The sequence below is a fragment of the Papio anubis genome, chromosome 1 (genome assembly GCF_008728515.1).
Source record: "Papio anubis isolate 15944 chromosome 1, Panubis1.0, whole genome shotgun sequence".
In the NCBI taxonomy this organism is placed as follows: Eukaryota; Metazoa; Chordata; class Mammalia; order Primates; family Cercopithecidae; genus Papio; species Papio anubis.
The window spans coordinates 113,226,327-113,244,381 of NC_044976.1; the positions used below are offsets into that span (position 1 = coordinate 113,226,327).

General features: G+C 34.1%; 1 protein-coding gene across 10 annotated transcripts in view; it reads left to right on the plus strand.

Moving 5' to 3' along the window:
* SYCP1 (synaptonemal complex protein 1) overlaps window positions 1–18,055 on the plus strand; it is a 120,993-nt gene that overhangs the window by 25,885 nt on the left and 77,053 nt on the right. For all 10 annotated transcript variants that reach the window (XR_652292.3, XM_009216030.3, XM_009216035.2 and 7 more), the window contains 4 exons: window positions 5,221–5,315; window positions 5,815–5,999; window positions 7,300–7,367; window positions 15,308–15,369. Coding sequence is in view for 9 of the 10 variants with exons in the window: in XM_009216030.3 (XP_009214294.1) it covers window positions 5,221–5,315; window positions 5,815–5,999; window positions 7,300–7,367; window positions 15,308–15,369 (410 nt within the window). In the remaining variant the exon portion in view is untranslated. The remainder of the gene's footprint in view (window positions 1–5,220; window positions 5,316–5,814; window positions 6,000–7,299; window positions 7,368–15,307; window positions 15,370–18,055) is intronic.

Consider the following 18,055-nt stretch of genomic DNA (forward strand, 5'->3'; position numbering starts at 1 on the left):
CATTAAAAAATAGCATTCCATTCCCTTCTTCCTGCAGCTTCTGGCAACCACTATTTGATTTTCTTTCTTTTTACTTTTACTTTTTAATTTTGCTGTTTGGGCATTTGTTCTTATCCTTTGGTGTGCCCAGTAATTTTTAAAATTAAATTCTGTACATTGTAATAAGAAAAATCTTGGAGCTTCCCGAAGATGTTGTCTTTTCTCTGCTAGAGAGAAATTGGGTGTGTGTTGGGTTGATTATCTGAATCCAGTTAGAGACTGAGCTAAATGAAAGGAAACTGGCCAAGTATATAAGGGTTTTTCAAGTCTTCAATTTTGTTTCTTTAGCTCTTTGAGACGTCTCAAAAGTAAGCTGGCTTTTCTGTTCCTTAGCAACAGGCCTCTGCCTGGTTTAAGACAACATCTTAGTCTTTTGTTTATACCCAGATCGGCAGATGTCAGTTGTACTTTATCAGTTCACTTTCAGCGTTTTCTTTTAAGAATCTTAGCCCATTTAGTCCTTTTATGTCATTCTGCCTTTTTTGGTTGTTTCCAGCGTGAGAGTTGGTATGCTACTAACTACTCCACCCTGCCTAGAAATATTCATTCAAATTAATTATGATCGACTAATTTTTGTTTTTCTTTTTAATGTTTGCTTGTTATTACCTAATTTATTTTGTCACTTGCTAATAATAGTTGGTTCCTAAAGAGTATTAATTATCAAAAATTAAGTAGATAACAATAATATTTTACATGATTTCATTATTTCTTGTGGCTGAACAGTATTCCAATTTGTGTGTGTGTGTATATATATATATATGTATACATTTCTTTATCCAGTCATCTGTTGATGAATACCAGTTGATTCCATATTGCTGCTATTGTGAATAGTGCTACAATAGGTGTATTTTAGTTCTATAGACAGGACATTATTATTACTGTTTTATACAGACAGTATTTATTTCGTTTTACCCATGTATTTTTTTTTCAATTTCTTTGCTGTTTTTTTTTTTTTTGTATCTTAAACTTTTCATTCAGATCATTTTCTTTCTGTTTAAAATAGGAATATTTAAAATCTCCTTTAGTGAGAATATGTTTGTGATTAGCTGTCAGAGATTCCATTTGTCTGAAAATTTATTTATTCATTCTCATCCATAAAGGATATGTTTGCATGATATGTCTTTCTAGGTTGGCACACCATATGTTATTTTTAGACATTTCTTTTAGCACATGGAAGGTATTATTTTACTTTCATTCTTTCTTTCTTTTTTTTTTTTTTTTGAGATGGAGTCTCACTCTGTTGCCCAGGCTGGAGTGCAGTGGGACAATCATGGCCTCAAGTGATCCTCCCAACTCAGCCTCCTGAGTAAATGGGATACGGGCAGATGCCACTACACCTGGCTAATTTTAAAATTTTTTGTGGAGACAGGGTCTCACTATGTTGCCCAGGATGGTCTCAAACTCCTGGGCTCAAGCAATCCTCCTGCCTTGGCTTCCCAAAGTCCTGGGATTACAGATGTGAACCACCACACCTGGCTTACTATGTTGGTTTTAAGAAGTCAGTAGTATCTTTTCAGATTTTCTTCATCTTTGATTTTTAGCATTTACAGTATAATATGTTTACTCATAGGCTTAGTTTTGTTTAATAACTTCTTCAATCTATAAATTACTGTCTGTTACTATTGTGTCTTGGAAATTCTCAACAATAATCTCTTCAGATATTGTATTTACTCTACTTTCTGTTTCCTCATTTTCTGAGTAAGAAAAAAATGTTGAGGAAAAAAACCCATGTTGCTTCTTGGGAGGCTAAGGTGGAAGGATCACTTGAGCCCAGGAGTTTGAGGTTACAGTGAGCTATGATTGCTCCATTGCACTCCAGCCTGGGTGGCAGAGTGAGACCCTGTCTCAAAACAAACAAACAAACAAACAAACAAACAAACAAAACAAACAAACCAAACCCGAAACCAAAGTAAAAACCTACATTAATTTTCTCATTCTTCTTTGACTCTTAATCTCTTTTTCCTATTTCAACAGTTTTGCCTTTCTATACCTTATCCTAGATAATTTCTTTTTACCTATCTTGTAATTCACTAATTTTCTTCTGTTTTATTTCTCACACATTATGAAATTCCTCCATTTAATTTTAGTTACTAAGATGTTTATTTTAAGATGTTATTTTTCTTTTTCTAAGCTGCCATTCTACTTTATCTAGTTTTCTATTCTTATTTTCAAGGTTGTCTTTTCCTTAAATATACAAATCATAGCTATTTTATATTCCTTTTCTGATAATTTTTTATTTTAAATGTTTGTGATTCTCATTCTGTCTTGTTTATGATAGTTTTTAGTCAAAGTGCTTTGTTTGCTTGTGTGCCTTATTGTTTTTGACTTTATGCTCAATTTTTTTACTTGAAAAAAAAAAGATTACTTATAGGAATAAGTTAAGGCCTGCTTAACATCCCCCTGGGAGGATTTGCTTTTTTTCCCCCCATGCACATGGTGTTTCTATCCATTTGGGACAACCTTAAGTCAGCTTGAAGGCTTGGGGTGTCCTGAACCACTCAGGTGATTTCAACCTGGGCTGCAAATCTGCCTCTGAGTTGGTTTACTTTTGCTTGCTCCTTACATCAAAACTGTCCCAATTTATTATACAAAAGTTTACTTCTTAGACTTTCTCTACTCTCTGTAGTCTTTGGGTTTTCATATATCTTAAATTCTTTATCCCATCATATTTTAAACCAAAAGTCCAACTTTGCCAGGGTTTGCAAATGCCCTTTGGGCACAAACAAGTTTTGTGGGTACCTTACTTCTATAGGTTTCTATTTTCTCTTCATTTTTGGCCTGGCAAATTCCTATTTTGTCAGGAGCTTAATGCTTTAATATTCTTAATATTTGATCTTGAATTTTTATTCCCGTTTACAGGAGTGTTTAAATGACAAAGCTCATCATTATCCCTTTGGAGTTTTCAGTTTCAATTTTATGTATTACTTCTAGTAATTTTATTGATTTACTGATATCTTCCTTTAGTTTACAAAGTATGTGATAATACTTATTTTTAAGTTTCATAACCAATAATTCCAAAATCTGAAATCTTTGCAGATCTAAGTTGGCCTTTTGTTCACTTTGCTGACTCTGTTCATGGTGCTTTGTTTCCCATTGTGTTTGTTGATTGTGAGGTCATGTAACTTTATTTGTGTAAATTCTTTAAGACCTGGATTAGCAGTATATTAGGCCGGGAGAAAATTTGCATGTTCCATTTTCTAGGATCCTGGGGAAACTTAGGAGCACTTCAAATTAAATTTTGGCTTGGAGCTCTTTTGAACATTCTGGCAGTATACATTCTGTTCCCATATATGACTAAGGGCTAGTTTGTGCTTATGATTTTTCAGGGGAAACATTTATTACCAGACCATAAGAAATAGTATCATAATGGACACCACAATCATTAGTCAACATTTCCCTCTCTCCAGGTTAACTTTTTCGTTTTCTTGTTTTGTTTTGTTGTTGTTGTTGTTGTTATTGTTTTTGACAGAGTCTCAGTCTGTCACCAGGCTGGAGTGCAATGGTGTGATCTCGGCTTGCTCAACCTCTGCCTCCCTGGTTCAAGTGATTCTCCTGCCTCAGCCTCCCCAGTAGCTGGGACTACAGGCACACACCACCATGCCCACCTAATTTTTGTATTTTTAGTAGAGACAGGGTTTCACCATGTTGGCCAGGATGGTCTCGAACTCCTGACCTCGTGATCTGCCCACCTTGGTCTCCCAAAGTGCTGGGATTACAGGCATGAGCCACCGGGCCTGGCCCAGATTTACTTTTTCTATTTTTTCCTCAGAGTTGGACCAATGACCCTTTCATTCTATGTAGGTTTTTCAGAATGGAGTTTTAAAAATATAAACTTGGCACATACTTCTGTTGCTTAACATCCTTCATTGTTTTGCATGATCTTCATGAATTATGAACCAGAAGACTCTGAACAAGTTATATAAGTCCTGTTATGATCTTGTCCTTATTATCCTTCCAATCATATCTCCTGTGACTTACTCGTTATACTTCAAGCCTTATGCTCCTAAAATACATTTTCTTTAGATGCCAGAATGTGTCATTCTATCTCTTCTGTTGTTCCATGCTCTTACACTTGCCTGTGACCTTTTCTCTCCTAACTCCCATTACCTTTGCTAATTCTTACTGTCTTTCAAATGTTTCAACTCAGCTGCTACTTTCTGGAAGTCTTTAAACTTTCTCCATCTCCCTGTACCTCTAACTCTGACTGATCTTATTTGACTTAGGTGTCTCCTCTATGTAAACTCGCAGAACTTCTAGTGAGTACCCATCAGCGCAATCATTGTTTATTTGCCTGCCTGACTAATATACTGTAAATTATCATGAATATTAAGGTCCAGTTTCTACCATATATCACCATTATTATCATGTTAATAGCAGTTATCATTTATTGATTATAGATTAGACACTGTGCTTGAGCATTTTAAGTTGCATTATCTTGTTTACTTCTAACAGCAGGTAACTTTTCATAATATGAATAATTATCATTATTCTAATATTCCAGGTGGGAAAAGTAGTCAGACTGGTTAAGTATTATGCCTGAGGCCAGGTAGCTTAGTAAAAGGAAACTGTATAATTTGAATCCAGAGAATATAATGAACTTCTTTTTTCTATTGTTTTTATGATGTTTAAAAATGAGTGCATAAATATGAACCATATAGACTAGTACCTGAGACTTAGTATTTATTAAAAATGGGCTCTTAAGTGGAGTCAAAAGCTTTTATTTGTCATTTAATAAATAAAGAGAATATTTTGAAAAATAAAAAAACAAGATAATCAATAATGAAAATAAAATCATGAATAATTTTACCCTCAGGAGATAAATTACTTTTCATATTTTAGTGTGTATCTTTTCCTTTTGCATGCAGTATTTAAATATTGTTTTAAACCCACTCTTTTTATTCTACATTTTATGAATATCCAAATTAGTAATCAATCAATAAAATTTGTGTTAAAAAATGTAAATCCTTAAATATTTATTTTTGAGTTATTGGGAGATAACAGTCTTGGTAAGTCAGTAAAGCTTGATGGTGACCAATATTTGTGTGTTTATATTTGCATATTTCCCCCTCATTTTGTACTATTATATAATGGAGGAAAAAGACTAATTGTCACAAATAATAATTAGTTTTCTTGGTATATATCTTCTGCTAATTACGATCTATTTATAACTTTCTCTTTTAGAATTACAGAGTGAAAACTTAAAACAATCAATTGAGAAGCAGCATCATTTGACTAAAGAACTAGAAGATATTAAAGTGTCATTACAAAGAAGTGTGGTATGATTTAAAAACTCAGTAATGTGTAATAAGTCTCACACTATCACTCAGTCAACAAATATTTATTAAATACTAATACAATGTACAAGGACCTGGAGTTTCAAATAGATAGAGAAGACACAATCCTAGTCTGCAAAATGCTATAGTTTAGAGACATTGCATAAAAACACATCAAAAGTATAATTAAGATACAAGACCCTGGACAGGTGCCAACAGGGTGGTTTAGGTAATAAATCAATAGTTCTAAGAATTGAAAGAATAGTATGGCTGGGTTGGCTAGGAAGGCTCCATGGAGGAGTTGGAACTATAGGTGGGATTTGGAGAATAGTGAATTGAAATAAGAGTAGTGGGTGGGCATTTGAGGGTAGGGAGGAGGAATAATAGTTAGGAAAATATGAGGGTGGGAAAGGGGAAGTAAATGTATAGAAGCAGATAAGTTCAGCTTTTTTGGTTAAGGCCTTTGGATCATTGCTCTTATTTTATACTTTATTTCATTTAGAGTACTCAAAAGGCTTTAGAGGAAGATTTACAGATAGCAACAAAAACAATTTGTCAGCTAACTGAAGAAAAAGAAGCTCAAATGGAAGCATTTAATAAAGCTAGAGCTACTCATTCATTTGTGGTTACTGAATTTGAAACTACCATCTGCAGCTTGAAAGAATTATTGAGAACAGAACAGCAAAGGTAAAATATATATTATTTTTAATACATAAAATAAGTGAATAAAAAACAATTTACTTTTAATATTCAATGCCATTTTCTTTGCATTGCCAACTGACGTATAATTCATATAACAACTATAGTCAGGTCTCTTATGTATAAAGTGGGAATACATTTTAAAAGTTTCTTTGGATAGACAGATATCTTAGGAAAAGATGTAAAAGAAGATGTTCTCTAGGATAGGATAGTTCCCATGTGTGCTTTGCCATAGAATTTAGTTATATATATAAACTCATGAAAGGTTGATGCGGTGATTTATTTAATGACTGTAGATTATTATTAACTTCCTAGAAGTAACTTCTAGACTGTAGGGTTTATCTTACTGAGGTCTGTAGACCTTTCTGATTTATAAGTTTAGCAGCTAGCCTGGTATAGGTACTACTCTATGTTTATTAAATTAACCAATTACTCTGTATCAATTTAATTAATATAATGATTATTAACTTAATAAATGGTTTAACAAATGTGATTACATAAAAAATAAACTAGTATTTTCACTTCATCTAAATAGCGGTTTTTCTAACACTTGAGTGTTAAGACTCTATTTTTCACTACTTTATATTAAGGAAATATTTATATAAAGCTGTGTTAGGAGGCCTAGATAATTATTTTTTTGTCTCATTAGCATTATGGTTAATTAAGTTTGGTAGGATAAAGGAGAACACGTTTCTCTCTGAAGCCACAGCCGGGGCCTAGCAATATTTTTTCTCCGTTGCTTGTGCATGGTGAGGGAAAACTAGCCTTTCTAGCTCCCCTAATTTACATATTTTTGATTGACCTATGCAGTGATTTTTCATTTTTAAAATGGTAAGTTACCTAAGATTCATCTATCCCTATTACCTCAGTGTTATACTTTGAGGAAACAGAAAGCCAGAGAAGTTAACCAAATTATACATATTCTCATAATTATATTGTTCCTAAGGCAAAATTCAGTATAATAGTAGTTACATACTCAATCTCTTTCAGAGTTCTAGGATGTGTTAATCTGATTATCATCAACAGCTAAGAGAAAACTTATACCATAAGCTTTAAGATATATATGTATATTACATAAAAGTAATATACAATTATGTATTTATAATAGTAATATCTTATTTTAAAATGTTACACTGTATGGCACAGAGTAGGTACTTAATAAATGTTTAAGAATCCAGTGGGTGAATCTATTTTAAGATGTATCAGTTGCTAAATTGCACCAATTTTAGTTATGAGATGAATTCTGACTAAAATAATATTTTGTATTGAAAATGATATATTTTACAAGATTGGAAAAAAGTGAAGATCAATTGAAAATACTTACCATGGAGCTTCAAAAGAAATCAAGTGAACTGGGTAAGACTTAGAGAATAATGTGTGTTCCTTAATAATACTAGCTTATTATAAAATCATAAACACTGTTTTGAAATAAAATATAATTTCCCCTCTGTCATTTGCCAGTAGAGATTGCTTGATAATATTTTTATTTCAATATTTGAAGGTAGAAAATTTAAAACTTAAGAAAGACTATTTTATTATGCAGTTAATAGATATTTAGAAGTGTGGGGAGCCTAAGAGAGGACTGAGGCTCCTAACAGAATACAACTAAGAGAAGTTGATATTCTGCTTTTTTTATTTTAGGATTCAGAGACCTTAATAATTCTTAGTGAGAAATGTCTGTTATTGTTTAATTGAATTTTGAAATCTAATTGCTTGTTGTGTTAGATTATGTACTATTCACAGGAAAATGTGATCCTATTTTATCATAGGTGTTATTAAAATTCAACAACTTTCATGGCCAAAAGAGAGAGACATTCTCTACAGTAGTTATTTTATAATTTATGGCCATGTAATTAGATAATTCTAATAACCTATGCTTCATATTCATAAATCTTCATATCTATAAATGTAGAAAATTACAAAGCATAAAATATTTTCCAATTTTAGTGAAAACAAAATTTTTATAAATTAAAAATATTCATGAATTGGCAAATATTTTATAAAATATTTTCATAACTTTATGTAAGCTTTATTATTAGATTTAACTACTTATATAATTAAAATAATTGTCAACTAAAATATTATCTAGTATCTGAAATGTGTGCTTTACATTTCACAAGTAGTTAGGTTTTGGACCATATGAACTTTTGGACCATATTTATGCTTTTTTTTTGTGAGGCTTAATTTTCCACTATAGATTAACCCTTTATCATCTAAAATTGTACTATCAAATGCAAATAATTTTATCTTCTTAGGATAAGTTTAAATTAAAAAGGTTATAATATAAACCATTCCATTTTTTATTCCTCCTTCGAGCATAAAGTACTGTTTTAAATCATTATATATACCTATACTTACTTTAAAAAAATTATTACTATGCTTTAAGTTCTAGGGTACATGTGTATAACACGTAGGTTTGTTATGTAGGTATACATGTGCCACGTTGGTTTGCCGCACCCCTCAACTCGTCATTAACATTAGGTATTTCTCCTAATGCTATCCCTCCCCCAGCCCCCTACCCCCCAACAGGTCCTGGTGTGTGATGTTCCCCTGCCTGTGTCCATGTGTTCTCATTGTTCAACTCTCACTTATGAGTGAGAACATGCGGTGTTTGGTTTTCTGTCGTTGTGATATTTTTGCTGAGAATGATGGTTTCCAGCTGCATCCATGTCCCTGCAAAGGACATGAATTCATCCTGTTTTATGGCTGCATGGTATTCCATGGTGTATATGTGCCACATTTTCTTTATCCAGTCTGTTATTGATGGACATTTGGATTGGTTCCAAGTCTTTGCTATTGTGAATAGTGCTGCAATAAACATACATGTGCATGTCTCTTTATAGTAGCATGATTTATAATCCTTTGGGTATATACCCAGTAATGGGATTGCTGGGTCAAATGGTATTTCTAGTTCTATATCCTTGAGGAATCGCCACACTGTCTTCCACAATGGTTGAACTAATTTACACTCCCACCAACAGTGTAAAAGTGTTCCTATTTCTCCACATCCTCGCCAGCATCTGTTGTTTCCTGACTTTTTAATGATTGCCATTCTAACTGGTGTGAGATGGTATCTTATTGTAGTTTTGATTTGCATTTCTCTGATGACCAGTGATGAGGAGCATTTTTTCATATGTCTGTTGGCTGCATAAATGTCTTCTTTTGAGAAGTGTCTGTTCATATCCTCTGCCCACTTTTTGATGGTTTTTTTTTTTTTGTTTTTTTCTTGTAAACTTGTTAAGCTCTTTGTAGATTCTGGATATTAGCCCTTTGTCAGATGGGTAGATTGCAAAAATTTTCTCCCATTCTGTAGGTTACCTGTTCACTCCGATGATAGTTTCTTTGGCTGTGCAGAATCTCTTTAGTTTAGATCCTATTTATCAATTTTGGCTTTTGTTGCCATTGCTTTTGGTGCTTTAGTCATAAAGTCCTTGCCCATGCCTATGGCCGAAATGGTATTACCTAGGTTTTCTTCTAGGTTTTTTATGGTTTTAGGTCTTACATTTAAGTCTTTAATCCATTGAGTTAATTTTTGTATACCTATAGTTATTTTCTTTAGAATTGTTTAATTTAATGTCTTAGACTAAGGAGTAATTTTGTTTCTTAAAATGTCTTTAATGGATATTTATTTGTAATAATTCAGTCTAGTATTGAAATTAAGTGACTGCTATTTTGTATTATTATATGATTTTCTCATAATAGAGCAATATATTTTGGCAAATTTGAAAAAAGTATTCTAGAATTATGAAATAGAACCATGTATGTTTTTTAGCATTGCCTTAGATGTTGTAGGAATGTATAGAAGTAAAATACCATCCTTTTGAGAAATCTCTGATTATTGTTGGAGAAAGGTTAAACACATAAAACCCTTAGAGTAATGGTGTCCAAAATGAAGGGGTGAGCAAAATTTCATTTAGGAAAAGGGAAGAAAATATTAGAATTTTTATTTTTATTTATTTTTATATTTTAAATTTGCTTTATAATGAATACTATAATACATATTTATATTTTATAAATTTATATTTATAAACATTTATAACATTGATTATACATTTATGTAAATATAAATATGCATTTGTATTTTATACACACTTACATATTTTGGGTGAATGCTTATAGATTTCTTATTGATGGAGGTATGTTAATACTTATACCAAGAGGAAGCCTAAGATAGCAATGTGTACTGCATAGTTGGAAAAGGCTTTATGGAAAAGGTAGATTTAAATTTAAAAGTAGGCTTTAAGGCTTCGGATAGTTGTAGAGGATGAAGGAGTGTAGGAAACATCATGTGTAGGAAAGTAGATTGGGAGTTATACCTGATGTAAATGACGAGTTGATGGGTGCAGCAGACTAACATGGCACAAGTATACATATGTAACAAACCTGCATGTTATGCACATGTACCCTACAACTTAAAGTATAATAATAATAAATTAATTAAAAAAACAAAACAAAACAAAACAAAAAAAAACAATGACATAGGTACTGAACTTCTTTGGGTGACAATATAGTCTCAAAACCAGAAATCTTGAAGGATATTCTGTACTATTCTCTTTCCCTTATGCTTTACTGCTAATTGGTTATCTGGTGTTCCTTGACACCTAACTCATAAAATATAACTAACTTAAAAGTTCCTCTTAACTATCATTTGAATATCTTCCTTTTCTTGATTTCCACAGACCTAGAACAGTTCAATTCCTCATTTTCTCTTTCTTGGTTTTAGAATTTCAGGATGCATATAAAGAACATAATGGTACCAAAATTGTATTTGTAAGATTAATCATCAATCCGTGCTTCACATTACCCCCATTTGTCCTAATCTTTATTCATCCGTTGCTATATTTAACTAAGTTTCTGTTTGCTTTACCTTTCTTTAAAATCTCTTTTCTTACCCCAACAGCTCTCCTTCTTCTTTGTTTCCTGGCTACACTTTACATTCTTCCTTGATGGTATTTTCTTAGGCTTACATCTTGGTTAAAGTGGTCTTCCATTATTTCCTCAGCAGTTTCAATCCTCAAAACACTTTTAACCTGTGTACTGCTCAGATATAGGCTGCCCTACTCCTTGTATCTTTTAGGTCAGACATTTTTGACCAGTGCTATTATAGTTACAGTAGCTTGAGAATCAGTCCTTTTGTTTCTAGGATAGCCACCTTTTGATCATTTTCTACATTGCTGCTAGAGTGTTTCTTTAAAAATACAAATCTGATTATTCTATGTGGCAAATTTAAGAGGCATCTCATTGTCTAAGTTCAAACTATTTAGATATCAGTTATCTTTTCATTGTTCATTTAAAGAGTGGGAGTACTGCATACCAAGTGAGTTGAAGTCAACTGCAATAGGAAATCGTTGGCAGTTTTTTCCCAGCTTCTTAACTTGTTACAGTTTTTTTTTTTTTGCTGCTTCATGCATTGCCCATCTTCAATTTAATCTAATATTGCTGTAAATGTGTCTTATTCTTGTACTCATTTTTCCATATCTGGATCCATCTTTGCTTTCAATTTGGTTATGTAACAGATTCCCCTCCTAGTATGTTCTATTGCTTCTGCTTTGATTATTAGATATATAATATAATAACTATCAAAGTAAAGCTTAGATGTTTATTCCTTATTTAGCCTTGGATACGTAATGAGGAATGTAACAGACATGTCTTTGTTCTCACGAGGTTTGCACCCTTCTTGGAGAAACATACAAAACAAATAATCACAAATAAATATTTAATTATAAATTGGCATAAGTGCTATGAAGGAAATAAAAGTGATGCAATGCGGTGGCTGCAATGGACTGTGTGGGCCAGTCCCCAGGCCTACAGGCAAGTGCATGTGGGTGAGTGCCAACTGTGGTGGTAGTGGCAGGCCTGGCTGACCCTTCGTCAGGCACCCAGGAGGAGTGCTTAGGTGCTAATGGTGGTGGATGGGGCAGTGTGATCCCCTAGGCTCTTGGACAGTGTACTCAGGCACTTGAGGGAGCAGAGATAGTCCTGGTGGGCCTCTCTTCAGGCTTCCTAGTTGTGTTTATAGGTGCTGGCTCTGGTGGGCAGGGTGGGATGATTCCTATGCCCCTGGTGGAGCACTCAGGTGAGTGCTGCAGCAGTTGTGGTGAGCTGGGGGAGCCTGCCCTTAAGAGTATGTGCAAGTGTGCTATGGCCCTGCTGCCAGGGATGATGGGATTGTTTAGGTGGCAGCAGCTATAGGCAGGCCTCTGAGGAGTGTGCACTTCAGCCCCAGGCATCAGCTGTCCGTGAGCCTGTACTCAGGGTATGTGACTCCACTGCTGGGAGCAATGAGGTTGCTGCTAGTGGCCCTGGCTTCACCTGGTAGCTGGCAGTGGCAGTGGTTGTGGCTGTGAGCAAGGTAGCTTGTCCTTGGGGTGTGTGCAAATGTGTGATGGCCCTGCTGCTGGGATGACATGGGATTGATGCCATTGGCTTCTGCTATGGCTCCAGCAGCAGCAGCCAGTAGTAGCAGCTGCGGGAGGGGGAGACTTTCCCTGGGGCACGGGAAGATGTGCGACAGTCCTGCTGTTGGTAGGGGGCAGGGTTGCTGCCAGTGGGGTGCACTTCAGTCTTGGTGGCAGTAGTCAGCAGTGAGTATTGGCTGGGGGTATGTCAGTGGGGCTCCAGGGATATGGAGATGCAGGGGTTGTTGGGCCTCAGAGTAAGATGTAGTCTCCTGGGGGCTGGGCTCTCAAAATGGCACTGTGCTATAGCTGCTTAGAACTCAGAGGGTGAGTGGGACTCAACATGAACTCCCTCTCTGGAGCAATGCCTTTGTGAGATCTCTAGTCAGCTACCTAGGTTAATTTCAGGGCCCAAAGGAGTCTACAATGGCTAGGATTGCAGGAGTCTGCAGTGGGACTGTGGATAGTTGGGGCTTTCTCACTTACCCTTTCCCTGGATTAGGGAGTCTTTCCAGGCTCCCAGCCCATCCTGAGCAGGCTGCCTCACTTCCCTCTCCTTCCTTGCCTTAGGTGTTTCCTGACACATTTCTGTTGAATTTCAGTGTTCTTAGAGGATCTATTTGAAGTGTAATTATCTACTCACTAATTTAGTTCTTCTTTGTGGAGGAGGTGAGTGGGCAGATGCCTCTAATCAGCCATCTTGAAGCCTCTCTGGTTTTTAAACTTTTGTCTTACGTTTTCTACCTCTTTGCTCTTTTTCCTGAATTGGGAGATATCTCTATCCTATTTCTGTCTGTATCTTTATCTTTATCTGTATCTGTATCTGTATCTCTATCTCTATCTATCTCATCTCTATCTTTCTAAATTTGTTTCTCCCTTGCTAATTCAATCTTTAAATTTTATGTCTGTTTTGCTATTTTAAAAATCTCAGTTGTCAAATTTTAAATTTCTAAGAGCTCTAGGTAATTTATATCAGGGATCTGGTATCCTGTTGGAACATTATACTAAGTTAAATACCTGTTTCTGTTTACTCTATTAACTCTTTTTCTCTGGGTTTTAGTTTTTTTCACAGTTTAATTTGGAGCTTTCTTTTTCATTGTTTTGCTTTTCTTCACAAATTGTTGGTACCTGATTGTTGACTCATCTATGTATAAGTATTCATCTTTTCCCACTGTGTATTACAATCTAATTCTTCTGATTATGGGAGTGAGTGGGAGTTGCTGTGTGGAAAGGTGGGCATAGTGGCTTGTCTTTTACTATAGGGGATGTTTATCCTGCTTAAGAATAATGAGCTATTTGGAACACTACCTCGTCTGCCACCCAAATTCCTAGGATCCTTACTTTATCCTGAGGTAGGCTTTGTGGTGAGAGGTATGGTCACTTGGTCTTGTTGTTCCACATAGCCTTCATTGAATTAGTGTGAATTTTTTTTCCTCCAATGATTCCTTAATTTTCTGGTTTGTTAATGATATTCTCTTATTTTGTTAATGTTGTTCTTTTATATATATTTTTTCTTGTACCTTTTTTCTTAATTTTGTGGGATTGGGGTGAGAGAGCATATAGAAACATGCTCAGTCCACTGTCTTTAATCAGTTTTTGAGTTTTTAAAAGTTAAATATTTTAACCTGAAATACACTTTCTGGTTAAATAAGCTATGTATATGTCAGGTTTTTCTTTTGGATTCTATATTGACATTTTATATTTTGTTAATTTTCCTTCAAGACTGTGGACAATTATTACAAGTGTTTTTAAAAATGTACAGAGTTTGAGAAATTTTCAGTAAGTCTATTACATCTCCAGTAATCAATAATGACCCTTAACAGCGAGGAAGGACAATATTTCAGACATAATAAAGTTTTAGCTGACAGCTGGACATATTAGGGAACTCTGTAGGCAGTTCTTTTTTGGTTTCATCTTTTGTGGGTAGGTTAAAAATATAAGAAAGTTGAAAAATGCGGGAGGCTTGGGCTGGAAAGATTTTTCAATTTATTAGCATAATGTTGAACTCGTGGAAGTGTAGAAAGAAAAACATTGGGCCTTATTTTTTAGGATGGCAAGAAAGAAGGCTGTCAGCAAAGAAAACAAGAGCAGGAGTTAGAGAGGAAACAGGAAATATGAATAGTGCAAAATCAAAGAGGAAAAAATGGGAGAAGTTAATAGTATCAAATAGTACAAATCTCCACAATGATGAAGACTTAAGAATTGTATCACAAAATGGTTATTGGTGATCTTTAAGATGATAATTTTATTATTATGGTGATAGGCATTAGTTTTACTTGGAGTTCAAAATGAGATGTGTAGGTAACAAATAGGAATTTGTTGGCAAAACAAACTAAAAAATTTGATAGTTGCTTGAAAGAGCAGAAAGGTTAGATATTGTTTTATATTCAAATAGAATGTTTAGACGAGATAGGGGAAATTAAAGATTCCTCTACATAGAATCTGTGTATATTGGTAGTATAAGAGCAAAGTCTCAGAGGAGGTGGGAATGTTGAAATCCAAAGTACGATGCTCAGAATTAGCTTGAAAAAAGAGAGTCACTTCTGTTAAGTTTGGAATGATGATTAAAAGGTCAGATGTTTAGACAGTGATGAGTTGAAGGTAAATGTACATTCTGACCTCATTTCAAATATATTTTATATAGATTTATTGCTTATTTTGCTTTGTGAATGTTGGGTTATTTGGCAATGGCATTGACTTTATAGAAACATCACTATTAATATTTATCTTTAATTAGCTTTGCATAGTTAGATTTGGGCTTCCTCTATGCTTTACATTGCTCTAATTGCATTTATCTCTCCTGATTTTTCCCTTTTGCATAGTATTATGCTTGTTCTTTCTGTCTCTTTTCCTATTATTTTAATCCAGCTTTTTAACATTTTTTTTTGCTTATTTTAGAAGAGATGACTAAGCTTACAAATAACAAAGAAGTAGAACTTGAAGAATTGAAAAAAGTCTTGGTAAGTATAGTCTTTCCTATTAATATATAGCAATTACTTTTCAGAAGAATATTGAATCCCTTAACTTACAGACTCTCACACTATAGATGTTTTATACTATTTTTTTCAGCAAAAATGTAAAAATTATATTTAGTTTTAAGCAAAGATGCATTTTTATACCAATTTTTATATACCTTGTTAACTGTCTTCATCAAGCTGTTTATATCATTTGAATATGTGTTGATAGCACACTAAGATCAAATTTGCATGTTATGTAGCTGATTGTAAATTTGGTAATTTTGGACGTTGTACCCTTTGAACAATAAAGATGCAATTGTGAAAAAGGTGTATGATATATATTCAGTACCTATGTTTAATGTTCAGGTAGAATCATGTTTAGTGAAGATGTAGGGTAAAATTTCATTATATTTTAATTGATTGCAGTGTATAGAACATGGGTCAGCAAACTTTCTATAGAGGACTAGATAGTAAATATTTTACAGTTGGTGGGTCATACATGGTCTCTCTTCTCTTCTTCTCCTCCTTTTTGCCTTCTCTCTTTTTAAGAACCTTGTAAAAATATAAAAACTATTCCTAGCTTAAGGGTCTAGGAAAAGAGACTTGAATTTGTCTTGCATACTGCAGTTTTCTGGCCCCTGATGTAGAAAATAATAATGTTTATGGTGACTGATTAATTGATTTTGTGTTTACCTATCATATCTCTACCTGATTTTGCAGCTCCTACTTCTTCTGTCCCTTGGAAGCATTATTTTAAAATACTTTTTTTTTCTCCATTTAATTGCTCTGGGACAAACTGTTTGCAACTAATAATAATGTTTTCAGTGCTTTCAGATTTATTAATGCATGCTTATACAGGTCTTAGCTTAAATGTCACTGCTTTATGAAACCTCTCTTGATACTCCAGGCTAGGTTTAGGTCTTTGTATGGCTTATTTCCATAGCACCCTGAATTTTTCCTTTATAACACTTATCACAAATGAAATACATTTATTTTTGGTATTACTATTTAAGGCTTTATTCACCCTTTAGACTCCTTACCTAGCATAGTGGCTGGCACATAGTAGGTGCTCAATAAATAAATAGTGGAATGAATGTATGCTTCAATAAGGGTTAGGAGCCTTTGTCTTGTTTACCTTGTGACTCTAGTACTTAGTACAGAAAGGGACACTTTGTAACACTTTATAAATATTTGTTGAATGAATACTAAAGCATTGGCTTTTATATAATGATTCACTTCTGCATGGATGATTTCACTAGTAAATTCTGTCAGACACTTTAGGAAGAAATAATACCAGTCTTCCACAAACCCTTCCAAAAAATAGAAGAGTGAAAACAATTTTCAAGTAGGTTTTTGATACCAAATCCTAACAGAGATATTATAATAAAGGAAAATTACAGACCAATATCCCTATGAATATGAGTATAAGTATAAAATTCTTAATGAAGTATTAGTAAATCTAATCTAGATTTTAATACATGATAAAGACCATATTACATCAAACAATTTATCAGGAATGGGATTTATCAGAAATGTAAAGTTGGTTTAAAATTTGAGCTATCAGCGTAATTTACTGTATCAAGTAATAAAGGAGAAAAATACTATAATTATCTCAATAGTTGCAGAAAGACATTTGACAGAATTTCACACTTATTCATGATTTAAAAAAACTTTCAGCAAACTAGGAATAGATGAGGACTTCTCCAATCTGATAAAGAACATCTACAAAATACCTACAGCTAGCATCCTATTTACTGATGAAAGGCAGTGTCAAGAACAATGTCTGCTCTTACCATACCTATTCAACCTTGTATTGGAGGTTCTGGCAAGAAAAATAAATATATACAAATTAGAAAGGAGTACGTAAAACTGTCTCCCCAACCCATGACAGGCCCCGGTGTGTGATGTTCCCCTTCCTGTGTCCCAGTGTTCTCATTGTTCAATTCCCACCTATGAATGAGAACATGTGGTGTTTGGTTTTCTGTTCTTGCAATAGTTTGCTGAGAATGATGGTTTCCAGCTTCATCCATGTCCCTACAAAGGACATGAACTCATCCTTTTTTATGACGGCATAGTATTCCATGGTGTATATGTGCCACATTTTCTTAATCCAGTCTATCATTGATGGACATTTGGATTGGTTCCAAGTCTTTGCTATTGTGAATAGTGCTGCAATAAACATATGTGTGCATATGTCTTTATAATACTTTAGGTATATACCCAGTAATGGGATGGCTGGGACAAATGGTATTTCTAGTTCTAGATCCTTGAGGAATCACCACACGGTCTTCCAAAATGGTTGAACTAGTTTACAGTCCCACCAACAGTGTAAAAGTGTTCCTATTTCTCCACATCCTCTCCAGCACCTGTTTCCTGATGTTTTAATGATTGCCATTCTAACTGGTGTGAGATGGTATCTCATTGTGGTTTTGATTTGCATTTCTCTGATGGCCAGTGATGATGAGCATTTTTTCATGTGTCTGTTGACTGCATAAATGTCTTCTTTTGAGAAGTGTCTGTTTGAATCCTTTGTCCACTTTTTGATGGGGTTGTTTGATTTTTTCTTGTAAATTTGTTTAAGTTCTTTGTAGATTCTGGATATTAGCCCTTTGTCAGATGGATAGATTGCAAAAATTTTCTCCCATCCTGTAGGTTGCCTGTTCACTCTGATGGTAGTTTCTTTTGCAGT